This window comes from Ictidomys tridecemlineatus, chromosome 12 (assembly GCF_052094955.1).
Source record: "Ictidomys tridecemlineatus isolate mIctTri1 chromosome 12, mIctTri1.hap1, whole genome shotgun sequence".
Lineage (NCBI taxonomy): Eukaryota > Metazoa > Chordata > Mammalia > Rodentia > Sciuridae > Ictidomys > Ictidomys tridecemlineatus.
In genome coordinates, this window is record NC_135488.1 from 31,187,439 (window position 1) to 31,205,785 (window position 18,347).

At 35.9% G+C, this 18,347-nt stretch overlaps 1 protein-coding gene across 10 annotated transcripts in view; it reads right to left on the reverse strand.

Moving 5' to 3' along the window:
* Window positions 1–8,108: 8,108 nt before the first annotated feature.
* Zc3h6 (zinc finger CCCH-type containing 6) overlaps window positions 8,109–18,347 on the reverse strand; it is a 69,268-nt gene continuing 59,029 nt past the window's right edge. For all 10 annotated transcript variants that reach the window (XM_078028289.1, XM_078028287.1, XM_078028296.1 and 7 more), the window contains 5 exons: window positions 17,935–18,042; window positions 16,873–17,126; window positions 14,777–15,252; window positions 14,222–14,455; window positions 8,109–10,902 (listed from right to left, as the gene is read on the reverse strand). In XM_078028289.1, coding sequence (XP_077884415.1) covers window positions 9,422–10,902; window positions 14,222–14,455; window positions 14,777–15,252; window positions 16,873–17,126; window positions 17,935–18,042 — 2,553 coding nt within the window. In that variant the 3' untranslated portion in view covers window positions 8,109–9,421. The remainder of the gene's footprint in view (window positions 10,903–14,221; window positions 14,456–14,776; window positions 15,253–16,872; window positions 17,127–17,934; window positions 18,043–18,347) is intronic.

Genomic DNA, 18,347 nt, shown 5'->3' on the forward strand with positions numbered 1-18,347 from the left:
AAAATGCTTTTAATTTTCTCACTGGATCCCTGTTTTCTGTTTCATCAAACTCTTCTCTTGCCTTTAATATTTTCTTTCTTCTGATAATTTCAACTTTAGTTTGGTATATTTTTTTTCACATTTCTGAATGTGGAAGATGAGGTCATTATTTTGTGACATTCTTTTTAATATAGCTTTTTCTTCTCTACATTTCTGAGCACTGACTTAGCTAATCCTAAATTTTGACTTTTATTTTTGTCTTTCTCTTTATACATTTAAATTTCCCTTTGATTTCTTCTTTCACTCATTGATTTTTTTTGTAACTGCTTATTTAGTTTTAAAAGTATTTGGGAAACTTCCAGACTTTTTTCTACTTTTATTTCTAATTTAGTTATTTTGTGATTAGAAAACATTCTTTGTATGACTTGAACCCTTTTAAATGTTTAAAGCCTTGTTCTTGGGCCAGGGTTATATTCTGTCTTGGAAAATGTTCCAATCCACTAGGAAACGATGTGGGTTTTGCTGTTGTTAGGTAGGGTGTCCAACAGACAGTAGTAGGCTGGGGCTGCCTGACGCTGTGGCTCAGGTCTTCTATGTCCTTCCTCATTTCCATTCTACTGTTTTTATCAGTTATAATGGAGAATGGGATATTGCATCTGTAACCACATGTGAATTTGCCTATTGAGTTTTACCTAATGCATTTTGTGTCTTTATTATTAGGTGCAAAAATATTTAGGTCCTCTTGATGAATTTACTCCTTTATGAAATTATTTTTATTTTTATTCCTGGTAATATTATTTTCTCTGAACTCTAGCTTGTCCAATATTTTAATAATGGAAATGATATGCCATGTAAACATCAATCTTTTTTTGATTGATGTTTACATGGCATATCATTTCCATTCAATTATGCTTCTCAAATTTGTACCTTTAGGGCTGGGATTGTGGCTTAGAGGTAGAGTGCTTGCCTTGCATGCTGTAAGGCATTGGATTCAATCCTCAGCACCACATAAAAATAAATGAAATAAAGATACTGTGTCCATCTACAACTAATAAAAATTATTTTTAAAAATTTGTACGTTTATAAAGTGGATTTCTTATAGGGAGCATATAGTTGGCTCTTGCTTTTTTAACAAAATCTGATGATCTCTGCCTTTACATAAAGGTTCTTTATATTTAGACTGTTTATATTTAGTATGATTACCAATACCATTGAGTTTAAATCTATCATCTTTCAATTTGATTCACCTTTCTATTTGTTTCTTACTTTTCCCTTCCCTTCTTTTCTTTATATTTTCTGCCTCATATAGTATTGATTTTTAACAGCTTTATTAATTCACATATCATATAATTCACATATTTAACTTGTCTAACTCAATAGCTTTTTAATATATGCAAGCATTGCCACAATCAATTTTGTAATATTGTCAACACCCCCAAAAGAAACACCATACTTCTTAATTGTAATTTCACCCTCCTCCTCCTCCCTCTCCTCCTCCTCCTCCAAGGTTAAGCAACTATTACTTACTTTCTGTATATATTTTTTTATGGATTTGCCTAAACATTACATATAAGTGGAATAAAACAACATGCAATTCCCTGTGACTGGCTTATTAGCATAATTTTAAAAGTTCATTTGTAATGTAGCATATATTAGTACTTCATTCCTTTTTATTGCCAAATGGTGCCATTGTACGGATAGACTACATTTTAGTTTCATTCATCAATTTATGGACATTGGGGATTTTTTTTCCCCCAATTTGGGAGTGATTCTGAATAAGAATGCTATGAACATTTACTTGAATTGTCAAATTTATTGACAAAACATTGTTTATAGTATTTATGCATTATTATTTTATTATCTATAGAAGATGCAGTAATACCACATCTCCCACTTTATTTATATAGCTAATTTGAGTCTTTTCTTTCATTCTCTTTTTCCTGATCACTGTGCCTAGTGATTCATCAATTTTATTGAACTTCTTAAATAACCATGTTTTAATTTCACTGTCTTCTGAACTGTTTTTCTCTTTTCCATTTACCTGATCCCCTTTATTTTTCTGCATTTTCTAGTTGTTTAAGACAGGAGGATAAATCCAGTCCCTGACACTTGTGGTAACTGTTCATTGCTTTAGGTACAGGTGCAGTTGTTATAGGACCAAGAATGAATAGAACAGGGATGCCTAGGAAGGCAAATTCTCAAGGAAGAGGGAGACAACTCAAGATTTAAAAGTGGGTGGTAGGACAGTCTCTTTGTGAAATAACAACAAGAAAGATAAAAACTGCTATAACAAAAAAAAATAAGGTTAAGTCTGAAGATCAGAGAAAAGGGATGGCAGGGAGTCTTAGAAACAAAGAGGCAGGTGGGAAGTCTTCCTCCCTCTCTTCCTGACTGTCCTAAGGGTCAGATAAGGTAGCGTTGGAAAGTGAGACTCAGGAAGCTGGTATGTTGGGGAGACCAGAGCCCAGACATGAGTACCTGGGATAGTTTGCTCTGTGAGCATTTCTTGCGAAAAGACTCTATTTTGATCCCAAATTCCTATCTAAGCAGTTTATCTGCTAGCAACATTTCAGATTCGAATCTTTTAATAAAAATTTAAACAAATGTTAAGAGATGCTTCCTGGAATGAAGCACATTCAATGTTGTCAACCAGCACAGTCAGGTGCAGCATAGTCTCCCTGTACCATAGATAAACTCCAGGGCAGCTTAGTGACAGGGCCTTCTGGGAAGGTCTGGGGTGCATTCCAGGTACACCTCTTAAACATGCACATGGCTCCCCTCTATTCTGTCTCTAAATGCTGAAGATTTATTAAAGCAAAGCAACACACTGCCAAACAGATATTATTAAAAACATTTTAATTTAAATTCAGACAATAGAAAGGTATCACAGAAAAAAACATTACAGAAACTTGCAACAGCAGAATGCATCTTGGAAATTTATCAGCAAATGAAAAGAAGAAAAGGTAATCCTGATCTTACCAAGCAATTTGTCAGTCCTTAATGGGATAATGATGAATTCAGCAAACAAAAAAACAAAAAACCCTTGCTGGTGTTTTTTGAACAGAAAGTAGATTAATAATTCAATCTACCAGTCTGGTATGTACAAAAACCTTCTGAAGTGAGATGGTCTAGCGGCATTTCCTAACATTTGAGATATAACTTGGGGAATTAAAATAACAACAAAAGACCTTATACCAAATAGGTATAACCTGGATCTCAACCCATAGATACTGTTTGTGATTTGATAGGAAATGGGTGATCCTGTCTGGCCACCTCCCCACCCCCAACACACACACTCCATCCTGGGGCCACCAGTGTCCCTACAGGCCCTCACCTGAAATAAAATGCCCCAGGTCCTGTAGCTTGGGGTGGAGGCTGAGCCCTTTCTGAATTGAGGTGGATGGGGCAGCAGGTTTAGCATAGGGATGTAAAAATTTTTTAAACTTTGGCAATTTAAATGTACAAATTGATTGTCGCTTTTATAAGGAGGTATCATCCTGCCTCTTGAAAAAATATTCTTATTTGAGTTCCCTCTAAAGCATCTGGAGGGCAAACTCCTATAAAAGAGAGGTAGACTAAAACCTCTTACCTGTAATAATGGTCAATTTACCATTTTTCACCTTCCCCTATTTAAAAAGCATATAAAATGTCAATCTATCATTGACAAATAAGTTGAAGATATTGCTGGTAATGGAGGTTTGGAAACAACTTTGTTAATTTATTTAAAAAATTGGGCTTATATATATTTACTTCCTTTACAGTATGTTATAAATCAGACCTCTGAGAAAGTACTAGAAAATGCAAACTCCAGTACTTCCAACTTTAATACCCTTATGAAAGTACTAAAATCAGTAACAAAAAGCTGGAGGTGTGTGGCTCAGTGGTAAAGCGCTTGCACCTGCCTAGCATGTGCAAGGCCTTGAGTTCCACCACCAGCAAAACACACATACAAACACACACACACACACACACACACACACACAGTGTTTATAAAATCTCTAATGAGCCAAGAAGTGAGGGGACTGATGACTTGCAGAGCTGATTTTTTTCTAAAATGTAGTAAGTAGCTATATACTCACTTTTTTATTACAAACTTTAAGTTTAAAAAATAAACAATTCTTAAAAAATAAACAATTCAAGGGTAAATAATGCCATAAAATACTATCCTAAAAACTCAAGAACTCACAATCCTCTTTTAAAGAAACAGATTTTCTTTATGCCTACAATGATGTTGCTAACTGTCGCACATTATTGTCCTATTTCAAAGATGTTTTAAAAACAGATATAAGGCTTAGAAATTAAGAGTTAACACATAACTGAAAGAGCTCATGATGTTGGTATAAAAGGAATTTTAATAGCTTTTGATAATTCACTAGTTTAGGCTTATCTTCATAATTTTAGTTGACATTTTAAGGGGAGTAGAAAGGAGGAAATTAGAGAAGAATTTTAAAATAAAAATATGCTGGGTGCTATGGTACACATTTGTAATCCCAATGAGTTGGGAAGCTGAAGCAGAAGGATGGCAAGTTTGAGACTCTGCAATTTAGTGAGACTGTGGCTCAAAATAAAAAATAAAAAGGGCTGGGGACATATCTTAGTGATAGAGTACCCCTAGGTTCAATCCCTAGTATCCCACTCCCCCCAAAAAATAGAGAGGTGAAGAGACTCCAGTTATGTAGTTCCTTGTCTGGTTATAGAAAGAGTTTTTCATAGATGTATATGTATACATTATTCATCTATCCAAACCTCTGTGGAGTAAAAGAAACTACCTTGTAAGTCAGGAGGAATCTTAGCACTATGATCATAGAAATACTTAACTCCCAATAAAATGTCATAAACCTGCCTTGGCATTGCTTAGGGTGGGAACAGGGATGAACCAAGGAGGCAGTGCATTCTGGGTCTACTAAGAGGTCTAGTTGGCGAGTTGCGCCCTTTTAATACAATCATGGACTGTCCTGCCACAAAGCCTTCAACTAGCAGTTAGCAAAGCATCCAGTGTGTGCCCAGAACTAATTTGTTGCTATGAAGACACAGATGGATTTTTCTTCTAAAAGCTTAGCATAGGGTTGAAAATATACATATTGTTTCTTAAACATTAAAAATTCTAAGTACTATGTCGATATTAACCTAGCCTTTTCTTAGGTTTGTATCCTTTCCAAGAAAAGCAGGTTAATTTGGGCTTGTTACAGTTACAGATAAACAACATACTCAAACACAAAACCCCAGCAATAGAGTGACTGGCAGCTACTAAAGTTGGTTCAGCCAATCACATTAAACTGCTTGGGGTGAGGCACTAAATAAATGCTATATTCTAACATATAAGAGAAGAAATCAGCTTAGAACACCTAGACCCTGTTTCGTTACATTTTGTTAAAGTTTAGATTTCTTACACTAAGTCTTATTTTAAAAGATTATAGTTCTGTAATGCTTATATATTCTACTTAATTTTTAACATATAAAGTACTGCCACATCATTGTTAGTAACACGATTACTCTTCATGTAATATGAGATTCACAGAAAGCCTGAATACTGCAGGCTGCAGGGCCCAACAGTGGACTGCTTGATTGCAGACCTGCCCTCTGAGGCAAGCCTGACGCAGGGAAAACCTCTCCACTCCACTGTGACATTCTGTGTTACACACTTGGGAAGGTTCTGACAGCTTCTCCAAGAACTCTCAACCACATGTCTAGGAGCTTCCTGACTTCTAGTCACCATTAAGCAGAAGAAAAGAGAGTTACCATTATCAAGCAAGTGGTCACTCAGGCATGTGGTACCACATGCCTGCAGAAATACATACTAAAGGGTCAAAGATAATGTACCTTGTTTCTAAGAACAAATGGCTTTCACACCAAATGAGCTGGCCACTTTGTCCACATTCATTATGACTTAAGCAAACAGCTATACAATATGGACTGTCACAGCGTTTTAACCCTCCATCAACATCCAGCCTAAATAAAATGGAAAGGAATGTCAGATCTTGAACAGACTTCAAGTCTACACAGCTCCTCAGTGGGAAGTCCTGTGTCTGTCTGATACACCAGTATTTAAGGAAACAGCTCACTGTCTGGGTTAATATTCCAAAAGAGCTTCTCAGGCAACTCTGTTGTAGAAGCTGCAGTGTACATCACCTCAAACTTCATAAAATTGGTAAGCCACACAAATCCCATCATGCTATTTTGGAATCTGTACAACTTAATACTACCTGAATTGGGAGCAAAACAATTATATTTGGTGACGGTCACAAAGCAATTTTATATTTACAAATACTTTACAAAAATAATTAACTCCCTCCCTTCATCAGACCTGTGATAAGTCAAAATTATCCTAATTTCACAGATAAGGAAACCTTGAGATAAACTGCATAGAAATAAATTCAGAACAAGAATATGAATTCATTGTCCTTAACTCCCAGCCCTTGAGAGACCTCTCCCTGCTCCCTCTCCTTCTCTCTACTTAATTCAGCCCACACAAGATTTCTTTACTAATCAATTATTCTTTTGCCCTTGAAATAAGTATGACTAGCAAACAAAACTACAATTGAGAGTCTGTGACAAGTGAAGAGACAAATGGAACCTCCACACATCTCGTTACACTGTCACTAACACTGGGGCTTTGTACTCAGCAGAGGCACAGCACAACAGACCCTCGGCAGAGGCGTGTGGAACCTCTCGTTTCCTAAGTTCAGAACTGAGATATGAGAAAGTAGTTGCTAAATCTAAGTTATAATAATCTTTTGGTGTTCCAGTCCCACACCTTGGCATATCCCACTTGATTTAATATTAAATTAACAAGTTCACAATTTCTGTGAAAACCAGTACCAACAGTCAAGTGGCACCCCAACTGAGCCACCTCTCCAGAAACTTCAGACACAGGGACACTTGTGATCTCTAAATGTGTGGCTTCTAAGAACACAGTTTACTTTTAGTGTGTCTGTGTAAATCAAATTCCGTGGGTTCTAAGACACCAGTCCACTTTAAAGAAGAGCTTGTTCACTGGGAAACTGCAACTTCTTAAATTTTTTGTGAGACAATAGGAAAAGAAAAAACTTAAAAGAATCTGTTGACAGGATCTGACAGATACCCCTAAGCTAATGCTATCTCACTAAAAACTGTATGATAACAACAATCATTATTTTAAATGCAAATAAAACACTTTCACATGAATGCACTGCTAGATTTGAAACTAAGTCCCACTCTCCCTGCAAAATTGCCTCCAAGACATTTGTTGGCATAGTGAAGATTCAAGAATACTGAATAAATGAACATTACACAATTTGCACTAATGACTTTTAAACCTTACTTTTAATTTATTTTCAAATATCTCTTTTAGTAGTAAAAGATTTTATGAGCAGGGCATAGTAACACATACCTGTAATCCCAGCTGTTGGGAGACTGAGGCAAGAGGATCACAAGTTTGAGGACAATATCAGCCATTCTGTGAAACCCTGTCTCAAAATAAAATTCAGATCTAGGGCTATAGCTCAGTGGTACAGCACTTGCTTAGGATGTGCAAGGTCCTGGGATTTTCAATCCTTAGAACAGATAAATAAATAAATATATAACTAAAAAAGTAAATGGAAACTGTTAAAACTTTGGATCCTATTTTGATCTTTTACAGTCGGATTATCTTTTTGTATAGAATTTAAAATGTAAACATCATTACTTTACACAATGATAAAATACATGAACTAAACATTTGCCCTGATAAGAGAGTAAATTATACTACTCTGGAGTATTTTTAATCAGTTTTATCTACTTTTTTCAATTAACAATGATTTTTATTTGGACAATAAATCAGAAAATACTTTCTATGGTGGCTTTCAACCACACTTTTTAGACCTAAAATGTTACCTAGGGTCATTTTAAGCAACAAATGCCACCAAAGTATGAACAGCAAGAATTCCCATTTTCACAAGTAACTGTCCTTCCACTGAGAACACAGTGACCCCCTCAGGTGGCAGAGTTCTTGTCCATGTAACTGCAACACCATTGTACCAGAACTCAAAGTACGAAAAAGAAAGACATGATCAGAAAGGCTATGCATTATAATCCAACCATATGCTATCTGGGTGTCAGGTTTCACAGAGATATTCTGCTGTGTGTTTTCAAAATCACTTCTCAAGGGTAGATGTTTTCATCCAAGGACCAATTTTATTATCTACTTCCATTATCTTTTATAATGAAATACTCATTTTCAAGTTGCTTACTGGAGATGTTATCAGCAAACATTGCCATATGCCTGCAGTTCAAGATATGAACATCAGCAAGATACTTTGTTATAAATTATAAATGAATGAAACAAATAGAGTTGCATTATTTTACATACTGCAATAAATACATGGGAATGAACACAAGTTATTTTTCACGAAATACAATTGCCGATCAATTTAGATTTCGAAACCATGAGGTTTCTAAAACACTAGGTAATTCTGTCTGTTACATAACACCAGTCAGGTGAGATCTGAAAGAGATTCTTTATTGGTGACCATACACAGTTGACGATACCTGCAATCTCTGTGTTCTCATGCTCATGAAAAAATATAGAACCTAGACATTTAAAACATTGTCAATGTAATAATCACCATAGACTCACTGGATCTGTTAAAATTTTGTTAAAAATCTTCAAAGTCATGATGAACCCAGTTATTGCAGCAACTTCATTTTAAAAAGTAATATAAATTATGCCACTAAAGACAAAAACATTGAATACATCATTACAATGTAACACAGAAGTAACTCATAATCATTGAATATGAAAAATTAAATTTAAAAAGTTATGTAGGAGAATTGGAAATTTTCCACTTTACCAAAACATTCTATTTATGTACCTCCAACTTCTATTATACAGTATACAATAAAATACTTTTAAAATATGACATTTAAATGTTTCATTTACACAAATAATATTGCCAATACTAACAAAAGTGATGCCCTTGAACATGAACTGCTCTAATTATGATTTTTACGTTTTCTTTACTTCATTTTACATTTTAATTAGCATACTAATCAATTCTGTGCTAACAAATAGAGAAGGTCCTAGTCAAAATACTGTTTCTCAAAAGTAATGTATATCATATTGCTTAAAACTAAACAACCATATAAAAGTGGTAATCGTCGATCTAAACATTGATTACGAAAGACAACTGGCATATATTCAGGCAGAGTGTTGAGTTCATGATGGTTTATTTACAATAAAAGTATTTTTATTGACGCTAACATGATATATAAGTTTCTATGTCAATTACTACGGTCTCTTAAAGTTATAAAAATATCATATAAAATACCACAGGCTTTAGAGGATATAACTTCATGTGGTTCTGATACTAGCAGCTGAAAAGTGTTTATAATTTAAAAATAAATAAACTATAGAGGTAAACCAGTTACAAAACAGCAGAGGATTGCGACAGTCACAGAGTGAAAGAGCTGCTGAATTACACAATAGCTAACAAAATGGTGAGGCCGTCGGGTCAAAAGTTTTAAAAACCTCCTTTAGAGATCTGTCATCTGCTTCCCTACTGGGCTCACTGTCTGGAGTTGGGCTGCCCTGGCCTGGTTGCCTTACCTGCCTTGGATCGCTGTACGGGGGTCTAATCAAGCCCGCCAAGGCCTGAATAGGAAGACTATGCACTGCTGGGACCTGAACCTTCCCAGAGCTCCTGAGAACATCTGCTTGTGTGTCAGCCGGCCCAGGGACAGTGACTTCCACATTTGGAGTGGTTTTCGGTGCCAGGATTGCATCTCCAGGAGGCTCTATTTTGTCATTATTTTTTAAACCACCACTTTTTTTTTGGTTCTCTGCATTTTCTCCTGAAGAAGCTGTGGCTAGCTCTGATGTAGGTGATGAACCCTGCTCCCTGGGGTCGTACAAACTAATACCACTGAGGACAGAACTTGGAGTTCCCAGTGGAAGGCCTGTTGAAGAGGAGAGCTTAGGGGCATATGGATGCAGAACCCCAGGACTAGGGCTGCTAGTGACTGCCCCTGAGGGCTGTGATGAACCAGGGCTCGATCTAGCTAACTGAGGAGCATTCTTTGATGTATGTGATTCCTTCATACCTACTTGATGAGACTCGGTACTGGGCAGTCTGTGAAGTCTGGGATCGAAATTTTTTTGCAGCCTAGGATCTCCTAATTTACTTCCTGAACTGTGCAAGTCTCCAAATTGTTCTAAGTAGCCTTCTCTATTTGTTGGATTACTTTTGGCTTTGGTTGCTAATTTTGGATCCATGGACAGTGGGTTTTGCTGAAGATCACCTTTTGTGTTCCATAGCCTATGGAGCCTCTGGTCAGCTATAAGAGGGGGAAGAGGTAAGTTGATTGAAGACACTGGATCAGGCTTAGGTAAAGGTACTGGAAGCAAGTCTTCTGGAGCCCACACGATGTGCTTTGCGAAGTTGGGTTTGGTTAGGATAATGTCCATTTTGATGTGACTGAACTGTCTCAATTGTGACCTTGGATCCTGCAATATTACACCAGGTGAAGAATCCAAAGGTATTAAGAAAGCTTTTTCTCTCAATTCTCTTTCTGTATCTTCTTCATCGTCATCTCCTCGTTTTTGTTTGATATTAGCACCAGCATTTGCATGATGTAAATCAAACTTGGCTCCACCAACAGAAGAGCCTGTGTGACCACTTCCGTTCCCTCTTAGTTTCCTGGGATCCCATGCAAGTCTAAGATCCACTGGGACAGACTCAGAAGACTTTCTAGCATCTTGTCTTGGGATGTTCCTGAGTCTAGGATCAACCACTTGACTTCCTTTATTTTTCTCTTTAGCAAGTCTCGGGTCAGTAGGAGGGCTGAGTTCTGAGGAAGGTTGTTGCTGGCTCCTTAATGTTTCTGTTTGTTTCTGTAACGTTCTCAGTATTGACTTGACACTGCTTCCTTCTTCCTCTTCACTGCTGGAATACCAGTTACCTGTATCATCTAAATGTAGACAAAAACTTATTGTAAAGAATGAAGCATTCAATTTGGTCTTAGAATAAATAAATACATACTGATTCTGAAACAAGTGTAGTCTAACTTCAAGAAAATCCATGATAGGGGCTGGGTTTATGGCTCAGTGGTAGAATGCTCACCTCGCACATACAAGGCCCTAGTTTTGATCCTCAGCACCACATAAAAATAAATAAATATATAAAAGGTATTGTGTCCAACTACAACTACAAAAAAATAAATATTAAAAAAAGAAAAAGAAAATCCATGATAGAAATGCCAGGTTTCCATACTGAACAAGATAATGTGGTAAGGAAATTAGCAATCAGGTGTCACACTCTATACAGAAGGAGCTGAGACATTGAAAAAAAGTATACCATCCTCCCACTCAGAGAAAAGTCAGGACCTTTCATTCTAACTGGCCAAAGGAAACTCACAAGTGTGTGGCAGGATTGGGAGGGGGAGGAAAATACTCTGGGAAAGGCTTTCTAAAATGTCTTGGGTTTCTTCAAGCTATCCCTGAGCTTCATATCTCTGAATTTAACAAGATAACAAGGGACTGGAAATAAAACAAATCACTGATAATGATGGTTAAGGGAGCAATGAAAACTGAGCAAATGAGGGACAGGGTGGAGATTCTATTCATACTTTATTATACTTTCAGATTTGACCAAAGCAATATATTATTAGCTTTTTAAACATTAAATTAAAAACAACAAATAAAACTTACTTCCTAAAAAACTGTACACTTTTACTTTATGAAAACACTTTGGTACTATTCTTCAAGCCAATGGAAACAGGGTGTGGAAGACGCAGTTTTTAGAAGCCTGGCTGTTAGAGGTATGCTCGCTAGCAGAGTAGTAAGGGGTTATAAGATGATGCTTCAGGAGAGTGGTCTTCTTTCCTCTGGAATGAAGGCTTACACAGGATGGTTTTGAACTGGCCACAGAGAATCTACTCTTCACACCCCAGTCAAAACATAGCATATATGCACACATTATCTATAGTTAATACATATATATATAATATATCTATATGGGGATTAGATAAATCAGTCTTAGAACATCTTGGGTCAGTAGACTATCACAGATATTTTCACCTTTACCTACTATATAAAACTTTATAGTGTTATGGGATTAGTTGAACAGAGAAGTTTTTACCAAAAAAAAGCATTGGTATTTAGGATAGGATGTGGTTTAGAAAAATATACATATATACATATATACCTATATATATACGTACACACACACCACAATGTCAAAAAGTTTTCCTCAGATCTCAGTGTCTGTAAAATCCACTTCTAGACAATAGATTTCTCTTCTCTTCTCTCTAACCTCCAGGAATCCTAGAGTTGGGCTACTGATTCACTTTTACTAGTTGTGGTTATTTTGAATATTTCTATATAGTAACTTCACTCCTCACAATAGTTCTTACTTTTATCCTTATTTTTCATATCAATATATTTCATAAGCATTCTGATGGTCTTTTTTGGAATGAATAAATAGAGTAATACAATGACAGAAGAGTAGATATTGCCCAACAGAAAACAGATATTAAATAGGAATAGAATTAACAGCTTTTTATCAAAAGAGAAAATTCATAAAAGCATTAAGATTTATAAAAACGAATACAAACACAAACAAATCTAGCTATTCAAGATTCTTTCTTTCTTCTTCTGTTTCTTTTTTTGGGGGGTGGGGTGGGGCAATGGGTATAGGGGCTTGAACCCATAGGTGCTTAAGCACTGAGCCACATCCCCAACCCTTTTTATTTATTTTTTAAATTTTAAGACAGGACCTCACTAAGTTGCTGAGGCTGGCCCTGAATTTGTGATCCTCCTGCCTCTGCCTCCTGAGTAACTAGGATTACAGACCAGCACCACCATGCTCAGTTTAAGATTATTTCTATATGTAGAGCAAACGATCCTCACAGAACATCACCAATTATATAATGTTATAATATATAATTTTATCATCTATAAGTTTTAATTTTCTTGCTTATTAAAACTTAAAAGTCTTTAAGACTTAATAGAAAGATTACCATTAAAATGGTTATTTTTAGGGCTACAGATGTGGCTCAGTGGTAGAGCACTTGCTTGTTGCCTAGCATGTATGAGGCTCAGGGTTTGATCCCCCAGAACTAAAAAAAAAAAAAAAAAAATTAATTTGTGTTTGTTGGAGGAGGCTATACACATTTTTAAAAAATTGTTATTATTTTAAATTAAGTTTTATCACTTAAAGAAGTAAGTTTAAACTGTATAGGAAATTCATGTATTAGGAATTCCTCATTTCTTGTGATATCAGATACTAGGAGAGCTAATGTTACTTTCTTTAAAAATTTCACAAATAATGTTCATATAATAGCTTGGAGTTATCTAACACTAGCTAGTGTTGCCTAATTTACATGGTTATTCATTAATTTAATGTTTAAGAATGGCCAAACATAAATTTTATAATTCATAAAAATAACTGGATATTTTAAATTTTCCTCATCCTTACTAAATAAACTAATTGCTGTACACTTAACAATGTAAAAAATACTAAGATAAACTTACTGTCTCCATATAATCTTTTTATATTAAAATATTCTTTCTTTCTTTTTTTTTCAGTTTGGTTGGTGATGCTGAGGATTGAAACCAGGCCTCATGAATGCTAGGTGAGCACTCCACCACTGAGCCACATCCCCAGCTCAGTGGTGAAGTGCTTACCTGGTATTTCTTAATAATATAGAAGTATACACTCTATGCCCATAAAAATTTCTCTGATAATTGCATTATTTTGAAGTAGAGCTAGAACTCAAAATCCCCAAACTGGAGGGCACCCTTTTTTTGTTCTATTTATTTTCTTCCTGAAAAAAGAAAAAGTTTAATTGTTTGTAAATATGATCACCTAGGCCTTGAATCCAGTTTTAAATGTATTCATGACTTCAAGTCAAACCTTTGAAATTAATTATTATTTTAAGGGAAGGGGCACTGGGGACTGAACCCAGGGCGCTTTGCCATTAAATTACATCCTCAGCCCTTTTAACTTTTTGAGACACAATCTTGCTAAGTTGCTTAGGGCCTTGCCAAGTTGCTGAAGGTGGCCTTGAACCTGTGATGCCCTTACCTCAGCCTCCAAAGTCGCTGGGATTATAGGTGTGCATGGCTGCAATTAATTAAAGCATTGAAGCATTAATGTCACTGAAACTGCAAGTAGTTCTAAGAAGATGGAGGCTACAAGACAAACTGGAAATATGATAGTTCAGAGGTACTAATTTTCACATTCTAATGTACTCAAATAGGTAAGATGCTATTAAGTTCCTGACACACCTTCTTCCTTGCTTGGTGTCCTGTGAGGGTGGTTGCCGGCTAACTCTTCATCTTCTTGGTATCTCTGAGTAAGTCGGAGGAAAAGAGCTCTCTGCACAGCAGGGAGGAGTCCTGGAGTAGAGAGCTGGCCATGGCCTGTCAGGCTGTTGCTGTTGTCATGTCCACTTCCCAGGTTAGGTGAATCCTCAGCAATGGAGGGTTGCTGCTGGGCAAATTCTCCATGCCACATCCCATCTGTAGTCATTACAGGGAAGGGACAGACACTGCATGAACAGACTCCAACTAAGACATTGAAATTCTAACAATCATCACACTGGATTCGCCAGGTATTATGTAACTTTCAAGTATTATTAAAAGTTATCTAAAGTTCTATTATTTCTCCAAAGTTCTACTCTTTGTATTGTTTTGGTGCCATGAGAACATATTTTAAGGTTTTAATTTCAACAGTTTCACTTTGCTTTATTTTAAAACATACATTCCTATTAATGTTTTTAACAAAAAATAGAATTTTGAATATTTTAAATTAGAAATGAGTATTTTAAAAGGTAAACTTACCACCAGAGTTATCAGGAGGCTGAAAATTATGGGCAGCATGCTGTGAATAATAATTGTCATAAAACTCAGCTGGGTTCTGCAAGGACTCATAATTGGTATTGAGCTGCATTTCCCCAGGAATTTGCTGGTATGATGAGCTTGGAGAGCAGTGGTTCTCTCTGGGCACTTTCACAGCATGTCCCGGGAAGCCTGGCGAGTGGTAAGTACCACTCACACTTGATGGTGTCAAGGGTGTATCTGGTTGACTATGAGGACCTACGATTTCAGGTGGGCTCTGTGGCACTGGTAGACCTGAAGGTCCGACACATGGGTGATGTCCAGGTGAGCCTGGGAGCATCACAGGACTATTGCGTCCCTGAGACATGTTAGGTCCAGGACCTGGACTTGACCCAGAACTATAGATATGCTGAGAACATGGGCTGCTTCCCTGAAACTGTGGTCCTGGTGGTGAGGCACTATTATAATATGCTGGTGGTCTGTAGAGAGAAAAAAAAGTATGTTTCTTAGTTCAAACAAAAGAGACAAAGAAGAATAACCCACTCCTAAATTGATACCAGGTATGATTTCCTATATCCAAATAGAATAACATGTGTTTAAGAAACAACTTGTTCTATATCATCTGTTAAATGGAAACTCTACTTCTGTCTCTTGTTTTCCTTTTAGCTCAGTTTTTTAAATTGTTGCTTACAACTGGCTGTTCTAAAGCCTACTCATTAACACAGATATTTTGGAAAACACAGAAAGTACAAAGATAAAGAATAACAAAAATAAGAATCACTTCTAAAATCCCATCATCCGGAGATTAAAATTTTTGATCAATTCTGTCCTACTCCTTTTTCTAAGTATATGTACACTTTTCTTATAAAAAAATTAGAATTGTACTAATATGTACAACTTTTTATTATAATTTCCAATGAGTTATTGCTGGCATATACAAAGACTTCGAGAAGTCTCTGAATGTTTCGTTTCTTTCTGGACATTTTGCTAATTTATTATTTCTTTTCCTTTTTTTTTTTTTTTGGCACCAGAGATTGGATCCAGAGGTGCTTAACTACTGAGCCATATCCCCAACACTTTTTAATATTTTATTTAGATACAGGGTCTCACTGATTTGCTTAGGGCCTTACTAAGTTGCTGAGGCTGAATGAACTCATAATCCTCCTACTTCAGCCTCCTGAGACGCTAGTATTACAGGTGTGTCCCACCGTGCTCAGTTTCTAATTTACTATTTCTAATAGTTTTGTCAGTGAAATTGTTTGGGCTTATTGAAGGAAACTGCCTTTAATGAATCTGCCTCTCCACTTCTAATCATTATACTTATAAAATCTTTCTATTATTGCCTGGATTTGTTACATAATATTAGCAAAACAGTAGACCTGCTTGTCTTCTTAACTTTAATAGAAATAGCTTTAATGGGTTACATTAGTTGTGATGTTTACTCATCCACTGAAACTTCATTGCTTTCCTGGGTATTCAGGGTTAAAAAACTAACCAATAAGGGGACTTATAGCCCTTACAGTGCACAGACACTAAGGGATGGGCAGCAGAGTTGGAATAATATTGTTAAAAAATGGAATTCTAGATCCAGCTTACTCAGAGGTTTTCCTTTAATAGCCTAAGAAATTACTTTTCAAAAAGAACCAAACATACTGGAGACATATTATCCACTATTTGAAGATATTCTCAATAAAAATGTAGGCTCATAATCTGGCAGGAGGAATGCCAATCCATTTACCTGGCAATGTCCTTCCAAGATTACTATGTTGACAGGTTTCTAAAGTTCTGCAAAGATTGTGTTTTGAGTGTCTGGTGTTTGAGAAACAATTTGTGCTCAAACTATTTGCACAGTGGTAGAGGGCTACCTAGTATTTGTGAGGCCCTGGGTTGTATCCCCAGGGAGCATACACAGGAGCACACACACACATTCTTAAAGATGGGGGGGACAAAGAGCAAGGGGAAGCAGCAATCTGAGTGCATGCCAGATATCTGTTATCTCTACCTAATGTTAACTAGACAATTAATTTGAAATGCAACTTAGTATCTTAAAGTAAATATTTAGGGGGAATATTTCTGCCATTTGCAAAGTTTTAACTTACTTCTTCCCAATTTTATGTGCTAAATCCACAGTTGGTTTTACAACTATTTCAAAAAGAGATGGAATTTTTTTGAAATCATCAGAGAGATCTGTCTGAAAATCGTCTTCAGGATCAGAAAAAGGAAAATGCTCTGGTGGAGTTGGCAAAAGCCCAACTCCAGGAGGTGGTTTGGGAAGAGGAGTTATGCCACGCTTTCTAAGTTCTTCTAATTCTCGTTCATCTTCATTTATAAGTTCTTCATCCATATTCAACACCTAAAAATAATTGGTAGAGATTACTATCTCAAAATAAGCTTTCTTTCTCACATTAAAAATTGTGAAAACTTTAGTTAACTAGTTTAGAAACAGAATAATACAATATTAAAGCTGAAATGGGTCAGCTTTAACTAATGTAACCCATTAAAGCTATTTCTATTTAAGTTAAGAAGACAATATTATTTTCAATAAATGGAATGAGGTAACCAGGTGCAGTTGTGCATGCCTGAAATCTCACTGACTCAAGGAAGCTAAGGTCAGAGAATTCCAAGTTTGAGGCCAGTCTCCAAATTCAGCAAGGCTCTGAGCAATTTAGCAAGAACTGCCTCAAAATGAAAAAACTAAGAGGACAAGGGATGTAGCTCTTCAGTAAAGTGCCCCTGGGTTTAATCCCTAGCACCACTCTTTCCCCCACTGAAAACAAAACAGAAAAACAGAATGAGGTTCAAAGAGGTAAACGATGCTGCTCAAAGTAAATGAGTTTGTTTTTTTGTTTGTTTGTTTCATTTGTGGTACTAGGGATTGAATCCAGGGCCTTGTGCATGAGAAGCAAGCACTCTATGTACTGAGCTATATCCCTAGCCTGTAAACAAGATTTTTAATGCAGAACAAAGAGCAAAATTTCCTAATTCCTAATACAATAATTCAGCTTTTCTAACATACAATATTAATAGAATAAAACATCAAATAGCAAATCCTCTATATCTTATCAGAATTCCATAAAATATACTTTATAAAATGTGATCTCAGTAAAATTAATCTGTAGAGAAATGTAACAAATACTCAAGGTAAAAAAAATGCTACTCACTTTATCCAAAAGTTTCTTTGTTTCTTTTGTCAAATCATCATGGGAAAATTTACAGTTGTCTCCTTGATAACATTTTGCTCCACTATGATAAAACTTGCATGGGAATTCATGTAAACAAAAAAATTAAGGAACAGACAGAAGTAAATCAAGGTCTAATTTTTTTAAACCAAAAATGTAACTGTTATATATAAGATGATTAAGTTCTAAAGATTTGCTATAAAACAATGTGCTAATAGCCAACAATACTGTATTTTATCTTTTTAAAAATTTGCTGAGAGAATAGATTTCATATTTAATATTTTTAAAAAATATTTATTTTTAGTTGTAGTTGGACACAATATCTTTATTTTATTTCTTTTTATGTGGCGTCGAAGATCGAATTCAGGGCCTTGCTTGTGCTAGGCAAGTGTTCT